We start from the raw sequence: 12,081 nt of genomic DNA on the forward strand, positions 1-12,081 counted from the left end.
GTAATCATGTGTTGCTGCTCACAGTGAAGACTTGCTGCAGGTTTCTATTGGGAATGATAACACAGGGTTACTGCTGCTTGGCCAGCAGCTGGATTTCCTCAGTTTTTCCACCTCACAGTACAACACTGGATCCATTTGCATCCGTTCTGATCCGGAAACAGACTGTTTTTTAACGCTAATGTGAACCGGGCCTTAGTCTGCCACAATAGACAACCATGAACAACAATTTTGGTAAAGAAAATCTAACATGAGAACCCAGCTATACTGTTCAAGACTCTAGGAGGATCAGTCCTGTTTAGTGAATGTGTGATCCACCAGATAATTTTATTCCAGCCAGGCACTACTTTACTTCCCCACAGCGGGAGGCTTGGTAGTCCCTAATGAATTGTTTTTCTTTCTATAGGGATGAACATGTAGGCTGTGTTTACTTCTACCATCCAATCATGTTCAAAGAATGTGGGATGTTGAAAAAATAGGAATTTCTCTACACATAATCCAGTGTTCACAATGAACTCATTTTCTCTGTACGTCATAGAGAGCAAGTGGGAATATTAAGTGGAAGCTGATTTTAGAGTGCCAGCGTAGGTGGTAGAGATTTAATGCCCTCACTATGGTGACAAAGTCATTGAGTTCATCAAGGATGGTCTAATACTGATGAGTTCAAATAAACTGAATAATCTGTGACATTTCGAAAATGGCTAATAACAGCAAGAACTGCCGAACTGGGAGCTGTAAAAGTAGAAACAATTTGCAAAATTAATCAAGTGAACATGCTAAGCGTCCCTGAACAGTAGGGCTCAGGAACCAAGGATAAGAGTATGGAATTAAATAAATAAGACTGGACATGACTAAAGGTGGCCACACACGATACAATAAAATGATCTGATTTTACAGTAATTTGATAAAAACGATCGTATCTCTCGGAAAAATTGAAAGCTTTTTTTTTAATTTGACTGAAAAATCTGATCGGATTTCCCGTTTTTTTTCTATTTAAATCGATCCGGAATGCCAGATATTTCTCTTCAATTTCTACTAAAGATTGTATGGTGTGTTTTGGATTGTCAATTTATTAATATACACACCCTAGCAATTTTCTCTGAGTTTCCAATCATTTTTATCATAATTGAGGAAAAAATTGAACATAGGTTTGTGGTACATTGGTCATATTTTTGAAATGTTACAATCAGTCAGAAAAATTGATTGCAATTCTTAAATTGAACAGATATTTCAAAAATTGTATGGTGTGTGGCCACCTTAAGGCTGCGTACTTGTGTTAAGGTAATGACAGTTGGCGGGCATTCATGTATCAAATGGAAAAGCCTATTTGTATTTATACCACGTGAGATAATTGTTTCTTCTTAACTATGTATAAGTGATGTGGCATAATTGTAACAATATCATGAACAATATAAATGTTGGCCTTAAAAGACAAAGCAAAGATCATCCATTATACAAATTAAGATTAAGAGTATCATGATTTGGCAAAATCAGACTCAAGAACTGGATTATTCAGAGAACGTGAGAAGCGTGTAAAGTGCAAATAAATTAAAATGACTAATGATTTAATTGTCTACTACTAGCAATGTGGCCAAAGGATAAAACAATAGCTTGTAGGTGACAAGGGACTATTTATAAAAAAAAGTAATTGCTTTAAATTTAGCCACTTCACAGAGTGCAACACTTCCTCATAGGAGCTTTCAATGTATTGAATTGGCTAGCTGTGGTCACGTGACTAAGATCAGCATCACATGACAATGATTAGTCAACTGAATGTGTAAAAAACTATTTTGAAGGAGAATGAATTTTTTTTTCACAAGTAGCATTAACCAGCATAGTGACATGGAGAACAGGGTCCTGAGCATAGCATTCAGAGATGTGAATGACTGGTGGAAACCAATGCTTTGAAATGACATAATAGTGCTAATAGATAATGTAAGGCCTTAAATTTACATTTTGGGGTCAAAGTGCTGGTCAAGCCACATAGTAATACATCTGCACCTAAATAAGTCATAGAGGGAATATTGTATAAACACTTTATCATATCAACAGAGAAGATCCAAAATCCCATTCATGTGCATATTTATAAAGCAAGGCATTGACATCAGAGAGCAGCACAATGCTACCCTCATTGAAGCATTCACCATGCTGGCTTTAACATAAACGGAATTGCTTGGCTAAAATGTCCATTTTATATTGTGGAAAGGTTACAGCTTAGGGTAAAACAAAGGCAGACATGATCCCCTCCTTCCAAAGCTATTTTCTGGTTTTGTCTGAAGGGTACCCTCATTCAGGCCAAAAGTGAAGGTATCTGCTTTTTATATCTAAGCAACAAGATCAAAGACAGGCATAGGAGAGCTGAAACAATGGAATAGAGGCAATTGTTCGTAGGCTACACTTGAGCTAAAGACTGAAGATCAACTAGAGTTGAGGGCCTTTTTCCACTACCCTGCGATTTGCGATTTGATTCTGATCGCAAATCGCAAGGTACATTAAACTAATGGAAACTGCAGCAGCAATTTCCATTAGTGCGATCCGATTGCGATGCGATTTTAGTCAAAACGTGATCGTCGTCCTGCCGCGTTTTGGATGCGATTGAGCTTTACAATACTGAGTATAGTAGCTAAATTGCAATCGCATGGTGGAAATTGAAACGCGATTGCGATCGTAATAATTTCATAGTGGAAAAGAGCCCTGAGAGGTCCTTTTAGACATTTATCTGATAGCAGAGCATGATTACTAGAAACAAAACACATAGAGCTGTTTTATGTTTATTGATCTGTTTTAACCATGTACTCTACATTGAGACTCGGTGCCCATCTGCTGCTGGACCACATGCGGCCAGTGGGAGTGGACAGCATAGTGTCTGCTCCTATGGTCCGCTGTGGTCGGGCTGTAGCGTGGGGCAGATGCTTTACCTCCATAGGGCTATATGGAGAACACATCTGCCTGTCCGGGATTATTGCAGATGGCACAGAAGTAAAGCCCGCTTACTGCAACAGATTCAGTGGATCCATTGCAGACTGACGAGTGTGAACGGCTCATATATATATGTATGTATATATGTAAGTATATATATATATATATATATATATATATATATATATATATATATATATATACATATATATATACAGTATATATATATATAATAGGAGCCGTTCAGTGTCAGTTTTTTGATGAGCAGAGAATAGACAAAAATTGACAGTTCTCAGCTCAAGTGGGAACACAGCCTTAAAGAATCAGCTCATATATTCAAAGCCAAAATTGGATGGAGTGGTGAAGTGTTGGAACTCTTGTCACTTTGTTACAGCTGACTAGGAACTCATAGTTGAGAAATGTACCTGCTTTCTGTACCTCTGATATCAAAAACTCAAATATGGACTTACGATGCCAAAAGGGAAGAAAACAAAAGTAAAAATATGACCAGTAGTTCAGCCTCCGCTAAACTCTTGAAAGAAAGGGGGAGAACCGAGAGCCCAATATGGTGTAGTATGTTAATGAGGTGATGTCTGATGCAAACACACACAATGATTATACTCACAAGGACGGGTCGCCTCCAAGGCAACCACTGGATAAGCAGGCGGGGAGAATTGTAACCTGACCCCTCTCAGGGTTAAGAAGTCAATCTCTGTAGATAGAAGGAAATGGGGATACACCCCTCCTCCACCAAGGGTGGACTATACCACATAATCCGCTAAACTCTGTTATCCTTCCTCTGTTAAGGGGCATACCCAGACCCAAGACCAAAGGTCAGGAATTATTGGCCTGCAAGGGGATTAACCGCGGATTCAGCTACTTGACAAACAGAGAGCTATCCTAATAGTGGCAACTTACCTTGGAGTCATATCTTGCTGTATATGTAAGACTGTAGAACAATGTGAGACAATACACAGTAGGCTATTCTGTATGCAGTGGTATAAGAATCACCACAGCAGCCATAGCAACCACTATGGGGCTCATAGCCGGGGGAGGGGGGGGCATTCCAGGAATTTTTTTTTATTGTTGTTGTTTTTTAAAGTGTAAATGTGTTCTTTATGGTTGTTGCCCCATCCTTGCTGTTTCTCCATGGAAAACTATATGGGGGAGACCACTAGGCTACCAGGGAAATTAATATAAGAGGGGGGCCCTCAGAGCACCAATGAAAGCCATTTGGAGGGGCGACCACTAGACTATGGGCGGTTGGGGTGGTGGGCCCTGCAAACATTTCAGATACTGTATGTATCTGAAATGTTAATTCAGGCTTACGGTAAATGGATGTGAATCAGTCCAAAGCTATTCTCTTGCCCTTATATTATCCTTAAACAACAATTTAACAATAAATTAAAGTCAGATAAGATCCACAGTTACTACTGACAATTTGCTGAAAATATGAGAAATGTATGAAAAAGGGTCCCTTCATGAACACTGTTCAGTAGCATTTTTATTTCGTCAACATTCTACTAACTAATTCTACTAGTCAATGGCTAGTAACTTGGCTGAAGCATAACAACATTCCAGCTCTTGTTCAGTATATCTAATAAGAATCAATTTGAATCACACAGTCCTCTATTCCATTAATATAATACTGAGTTTTAGGACTGTGGGATGCTGTTTCAGTTTGTCAATGCATGATTTAAACCACTACATTAGCTTGCTTCCTGCATGCTGATTAAGTAATTCAGTCTATTGTTTCATGTGGTAGGTAGAGAAAAAAGGTGTAGAATGAGCGTAAGTATATGATTCATTGCAGTAAGCTATTTTGCAGATAACTGCAAGCATACCACCTGTACAGATAAATGGCTGAATGAATTAAGGTTTTATGCACAGGCACAAGTATATAAAACTGTATGTACCAATTTAATCATTCTCATTGTTACCCATAAACAAAAGAACTAACAATAGCTCAGACAGATGCAGGAAATGTGTTGAACAAAGGGGAAAAAAAAGAATTCTATCAGTAACATAGGGGTTAGGTGTTTGCATAATTAAAGTCTATGCTTATTTATTTTATTTGTATAGTGTGTATGTGTGTGTGTGTGTGCGTGCATGCGTGCGTGCGTGCGTGTGTAATTATTTACATTTTGTAAAATTACGTGTACATTTTTGTATAACCTGACAAAGGAGTTCAGTTCTTGGCTCTAGATACATCTCTGCCACTGTATTTGGCATGAGGAAGAGTGCGTTAGATCCACGAAACGCTTTGCCTGTGCGTGATTAAACTTCATATGTGTATAAATGTGTCATTATTGAGGCAAGCCACCTCTCCCTTTATTAATTTAGCTATTTTAACACAGTTTGAACCATCCAATGGTCAACAATAGTGAACGGTAAGTGAACTTCAGCCCGATTTGTAAAAGGTTATTGAAGTTATTGGACATGTTGGACAAATGCTACTGTGCTCCAAAGAATCACTCCTAAGGTAAGGCAGCTATTAGTAACATTTTGCCCAAGTCTCAGAGATTTTAATCAGGAACTTCAAGCACAAGTTAATTTGGTGTCTGTAAAAAAAAAGCATATTATGTTGTACATAATATGACTCGCACACATACATACGGTACATAGATGCATACATACAGAAGCAGGCAAAGTGTCCCTACATCACTAAGTACCTTAAAACCAGGCTTTCTCCCTCGCTTCTTTGGAATTTTTACAGCTGGGATGGAGCCAGCTGAGCCAGAATAGAGATTATGGACAGTCATTTTCAGAGGGTTGGAGTGGAGGGGTGGCCTCCCTCGTTTTCTACCAGGTATTCTGGGAGACTGCATTACTGTGCTTTGATCTCTTTCGCCAAGCAAAGACTGATTCATGCACCACAAAACACCTGAAATACAAGAAGAAGAATATAATTAACCTTTTCTTTATATCATGCACAGGTTTTACAGTATGTACTATCAGGAAACAATTCATTAGAACATTATTAGCGCAATTACATATTCTACACCAGGGGTCCCCAAACTTTTTCGGTCAAGGGCCGGGTCAACATACTTCAGACTGCTGGGTGGCCGGAGTATACATAAATGTAGAAAACATTACATTGAGCCTAGGTAGTGTAAACTATTACCTGTTAACATGTGCAGCCGTAATGTCTCCCAATTAACCAAATCCGATAGTATGCCCCCCAACACAGCATGTGCAGATATGTCCTGCAACACAGAGCAGAACTCCTCCGGAGCAGAAGCAGCCATTCATGTGACGCTCGAAAAACATCTCTGCTACAGACAGTGAAGCATACCTAGGTGCCAACCTGCAGTCCAATTGGACCCATGTGGATGGGTGGTGCCATCACTGCTATTCTATATGTGGGTCCCAGATATTTAAAGATGCAGTGGACCGCATCTATAAGTAATAGATTTTGAAAGTGGGGGGCCGGTGAAAAAGCCTCAGGGGGCCGTATTTGAGGAACACTGTTGTACACTGTATTCCAAGCTAGGAACCCTAGCAATTCCTGCTCATTAATAAGCCCCATGTGGGACTTACAGTTAGGTCCATAAATATTTGGACAGACAACTTTTTTTTAACATTTTGGTTCTGTACATTACCACAATGAATTTTAAATGAAACAACTCAGAAGCAGTTGAAGTATAGACTTTCGGCTTTAATCCAATGGGGTGTGAACAAAACAATTGCATAAAAAAATCAACTAAAGCATTTATGTAGCACAATCCCTTCATTTCAGGGAGTCAAAAGTAATTGGACAAATTAAATAACTGGAAATAAAATGTTCATTTCTAATTCTTGGTTGAAAGCCCTTTGCTGGCAATGACAGCCCGAGGTCTTGAGCTCATAGACATCACCAGATGCTGGGTTCCCTCCTTTTTAATGTATTGCCAGGCCTTTACTGCAGCACCTTTCAGTTGCTGTTTGTTTGTGGGCCTTTCCGTCCGAGGTTTGGTCTTCAACAAGTGAAATGCATGCTCCATTGGGATAAGATCAGGTCTGACTTGGCCCATCAAGAATTTTCTACTTTTTTGCTTTAATAAACTCCTGGGTTGCGTTGGCTGTATGTTTTGGGTCATTATCCATCTGTATCATGAAACACCGCCCAAACAATGACTGCATTCAGCTGGATTTGAGCAGACAGTATGTCTATGGACACCTCAGAATTAATTCAGCTGCTTCTGTCCTGTCTTTCATCATCAATAAACACTAGAGTCGCAGTGCCACTGTCAGCCATGCATGCCCTAACCACTCCACTGTGTTTTACAGATGTTGTGGCATGCTTTGGATAATGAGCTGTTCCAAGCCTTTTCAATACTTATTTCTTGCCATCATTCTGGTAGAGGTTGATCTTGGTTTCATCTGCCCACAGAATGGTTTTCCAGAACTGTGCTGGCTTTTTTTTACATGTTCTTTAGCAACATCCAATCTACCCTTTGTATTCTTGAGGCTTATGAGTGGCTTGCACCTTGCAGAGCACCCTCTGTATTTACTTTTATGCCATCTTCATGCAGTCTTGAATATCTATACGACTACCCCCTGTATAGTGTTTTGCTCGCTTGGTTGGCTGTTGTGAAGGGGTTTCTCTTCACCATGGAAATAATTCTGCAATCATCCACCACTGTTGTCCTTCGTGGACGTCATGGTCTTTTTGCGATGCTCAGTTCACCCGTGCTTGCTTTCTTTTTCAGGATATACTAAACTGTAGATTTTGCCACTCCTAACATTGTAGAAATTTCTCAGGTCGTTTTTTTCTGTTTTCGCAACTTAAGGATGACTTTTTTCACCTGTATTGAGAGCTCCTTTGACTGCATGCTGTCTGTTCACAGCAAAATCTTCCACATGCAAGCACCACCCCTCAAATACCTAAATAGACTCCAGACCTTTTATCTGCTTAATTGATAATAACATAGCGACTTGCCCACACATGCCCATGACATAGCCTTAGTTGTCTCTGTCCAAATATTTATGGACCAAACTGTAGCCAAAATGATATATTAAAACCCCGCTAGCAATGTTTGCTGAAACTGAATGGCATCAATCGTTGTGCTGGTTCTCAAAATAAGTATTTCGCTGAAAGTACCTGTCAGCAACATAACAAGTAAAAATGGGGGGGGGGGGGAGAAAGAGACAGGAGTGGTGGGTCTTTTTATGCACCAGATTTATATAGTTCAAACTGTAAAGGGGTTAAAGAAGCTTGAAAAAAGGTGTGTGTGTGTGTGTGTGTGTGTGTGTGTGTGTGTGTGTGTGTGTGTGTGTGTGTGTGTGTGTGTGTGTACGTGTGTGTAGGGGGGTTACTGATTTTTATTAAAAAACGTATTCTTATATTTATATAACACATTTTATATTTAAATAATATTTATCTGAAGTTGCAGTGGTGTTTTGTAAGCATTTTCCTTACAGAAAACATGTAAAAAGCAGCATTGCAAAATTTGCTGGCAACCAGCGAAGCCATCAGTTGTGTGGGTGAGCACAGCGCTTTCTGAATTTTGTTATGAACGATGGGACAACCGCACTTAACATGGTAAAAGCTATTAAGGCTCAGAGTGTCATCTCCTGAGTCCAGGTGTACCATACAATAACTGTGTACCCCAGTATGAGCACCTGACACCAAATATAAAGGCAGAGGTATCAAATTTACATCTACACATACATTAGATATGGTAAGACATGCATCTTTGCCAAGGACTCTCTGGTGTCAGTATTTCCTAAACAACGGAAATATTTACAAAATGACAAACAGCTGAGCAACACATCTGTACACTGACTGTACACTGTACTGACTGTACACTGACTGCAGATACTGTAACTGAAGCCATTACAAAAAGATTGTTTAGAGTGACATATCTTAATTGGGTATATAGATTCAACTGAATACATTAGAAAGTAAGCCTTTCACTGTGTCTCAGCTAACTCAGCAACACCAACCTACTGAAGTCAGTGAAGCAGAGATATGTAACTGAAATGCTGTCAGTGCAATGCACAGGCGCTCAGTACATGCATTGATTACACTGGGAGAGGTGGATATCTTAGCCAGTTATTTCAGCAGGCACTGTAGTGACATATAGTAGAATACAATAAATTTTTCAGGATACCCCATTGTATGGTAATTTTCCTGCTTTCAGCATCACAAACAATTCATATATCTACATATTGCTGTATATTGAATGCAGTCCTGCCCTTCCCGTGATGCTTAGCCTAGGTTACACTAGGCTGATTATCTATGCAGAAGTCTTGGCTCCAAAGCAACCCCCCCCCCCCCCCCCAAGCATTCTGGGAGACCAGGTATATTTTATACTGGTTTCAGAATTTTCAGAGATAAACATACGGCACAGATCACCTGAACATAATCAGGGCGAGGAAAGATTTTGCAATGGGCAAACACTGACTATACTGTAAAAAAAAGAAGCAATTTTATTATTTTCCTTACTTTCAGTACAGTTCCCAGTTTTGACTTTTCAGCTATGTCTGTATTGATTGAGCAATAGCTTTATTCCTACTCATAAAACCTAAGTGATACCTGTATTATTTTTATTCTGGGAAAACTAGACTTTCTTAGAGTAATATTATTTCCAAGATTTTTTATTATTTTACATGTATTTTACAGCTTAAAAGAAGAAGAAAGAAAATGAAAACATTTTTCAATGTTCACTGTCACACATTACAGTTTGAAGATAAACAGTGTACTGTAGAAAAAATGCACACATTGGGCTTGATTCACAAGGCGGTGCTAACCTACTTAGCACGTCTAAAGTCTTTAAGTAGGTTAGCACCGAATTATCTGATCTAAAGACTTTAGACGTGCTAAGTAGGTTAGCACCGCTTTGTGAATCAAGCCCATTGTATGTTACATGCCTTTTTGGAATTGGACCAAACGAATGAACATCCTTGTCACAAGCCCCCTAGTGGCCAGACCACAAAATGTCTTCCAATCGGTTTCAGCACACAGACTATGCAATCTGTGGTCGCAATCGGAGCGCAGAAACTGCTGGGATTTTGGCAGCAGACCGATTAGAAGGGAGCCTGTAAGTTACGGTAATACAAATTACACACTATTTCAGGGTATAACTGCCACCACCTCTGTTACCATGGGACAGAGGAACCCACTGACTGGCTGTCTCTAGACCTGCAAATAGAAAATGGTTAAACACACTCTATTTTATCTAGCTATCAACAATAGTAGCGACTCTTCAGAAGCCAGGGTTCAGTTTTGTGTTGCTGAATAATAGGTGTAGCTGAACAAATAAATGACGTTAGCGTTGTTTATTAAAAATGTAATATAAATAATTATTATATACAGAAAATCATTAAAATCAACAATTATAGAGACATTAGTAGCGCAGTAAAAAAATGAAACGGGAGAAAATACTTAAGTTTGTGGAAATATGTCCTTTCTGGGAAAACTCGTGAAGTTCCTTTGTTTTAGTTCAGGAGCAAAGTTCAGACAAGATGGCCGCTAACCACATGGTCCTCTGGCTAGCAGCAGCATGCTCTCGTGAAGATGGGATTTGGAGGACTGCCCCTCCCTGTATGCACCCTGGTTTTATGGAAGCTAGTTTTGGGGGTGGAACAAAGCCAGCCCCCTCGATTCACAAACCAATCACAGTTCATTCCCTCGGAGAGAGATTTAGGTTTAAACTTATAAAACGCTGTAATTCAAAACCGATAAATGCCACATTTGCGCTGATAACAGATTAATATTCCTCAGATTATGACAATTCCTATGACATCAGACTTGATTAGGGTAAAGGGGCCAGCTCTTGAGAAGTTTAATAACTTGGTTGTAGCGGACCCCTTGCCCCTTAAGACTGGTATCAAAAGGTTCAGCAAGACACTACAAACCCAATGATACAACTCTCATAACTATCCTAGATACGGTATTTTATAAATTGGCAAAAATCATATACAGTATTCATTTTCTCTCTGCTTCTGACGAAGTCAGGCAGACTGGTCTCATGCTGAGTTTATCCTGTCTCTTCAAAAGACAGTAACACTTGCCATTTCCTTACTGCTGGAGAGCTTTCACACCTCGGTGTCACTGGCCAGGAAAGGGACTCTTGATTCAGTTAATTAACCACACAGGCCTTATCAGAGAGCATACTTGGCTCACATGAAAAGAACTATGCTAACACCTATGAAGACAACAGAGATCCCCAGGCTTCACTGCCTGGTATCCACAGACATACGATTCTGATCTCTCACGTCAACGGCAATCGGTGCAGTAAACCAATTGCGATTGCGTTTTCTGGTCTCACGGCTCTTCCGCGACAATCCTGTGAATTTTAGATTGGCCCAATTTCAAGCTACATACAATCTGCATTCATTCTGCATCAAATTTACATGCAAGCCAGAATTATTTGCATCTCTTTGACCAGTGGTGTAGATAAGGAACTGTGGGCCCCAGTCAGGGGTATAACTAGGAATCACTGGAATCACTGATACTCCTGCCCCCCCCCCCCCCTTCCCTTCCCCACTGTGCTTTCTGCACAGGAAAACTGAGAACCAATGTTATTTAATTGGCTTTGTCTACAAAACTTTGTACGATTTCTTATCAGTGGCTGAGCAGATGCAGTCATTAGAACAATTGTGCCGAGAGCAGAAAAGAATTGTCTCCCCCTGCGGCTTCTGGGTCCCCCTGCCCTACATCCGTTGCAGGGGCTATTGCTACCCCCCAGTTCAAGTTTTACATTGTTGCCCCTAAACACTCTATACATAACAACTGATACGGCGCACCAAAACCTGCCAAAGACAATTACAGTGTCAGAGGTGCAAGTAGGGGATGGGGAACAGTTTAATGATCACTACTAATCAAAGCATCTAAATAAGTGATTATTACCAGCACAGGACCAATAAAGAGCTAATACTGTGGTTGAGGGTGGTCCCCTCTGGCTCAAGGGCCCTGGTGCAGTTGCAACCTCTGCACCCTCATTGGTACCCCAACGTGTTTGACCATCTCTAACAAGGAGCTACTGGATGCAGCCTGCCAAAATCCAGATTGGTACTTTCAATATATTTACTTCAAAAGTACAGTCTTGCAATGTACAAAACTTTGTAAAATGCTAAGTAATGTAAATTTACTGTTGTATGCACCAAGGGCCAGTGCACACCAAAAACCTCTAGCAGATCTGCAAAATGCTAAAGGTTTTTGAAGCAGATTTCAGAGCG

General features: G+C 40.0%; 1 protein-coding gene across 4 annotated transcripts in view; it reads right to left on the reverse strand.

Moving 5' to 3' along the window:
* Positions 1-12,081, reverse strand: part of SCML4 (Scm polycomb group protein like 4) — a 214,896-nt gene that overhangs the window by 50,045 nt on the left and 152,770 nt on the right. For all 4 annotated transcript variants that reach the window (XM_068231256.1, XM_068231258.1, XM_068231257.1 and 1 more), the window contains exon 2: positions 5,589-5,800. In XM_068231256.1, coding sequence (XP_068087357.1) covers positions 5,589-5,786 — 198 coding nt within the window. In that variant the 5' untranslated portion in view covers positions 5,787-5,800. The remainder of the gene's footprint in view (positions 1-5,588; positions 5,801-12,081) is intronic.

Source organism: Hyperolius riggenbachi, chromosome 4 (genome assembly GCF_040937935.1).
Source record: "Hyperolius riggenbachi isolate aHypRig1 chromosome 4, aHypRig1.pri, whole genome shotgun sequence".
Taxonomy (NCBI): Eukaryota; Metazoa; Chordata; class Amphibia; order Anura; family Hyperoliidae; genus Hyperolius; species Hyperolius riggenbachi.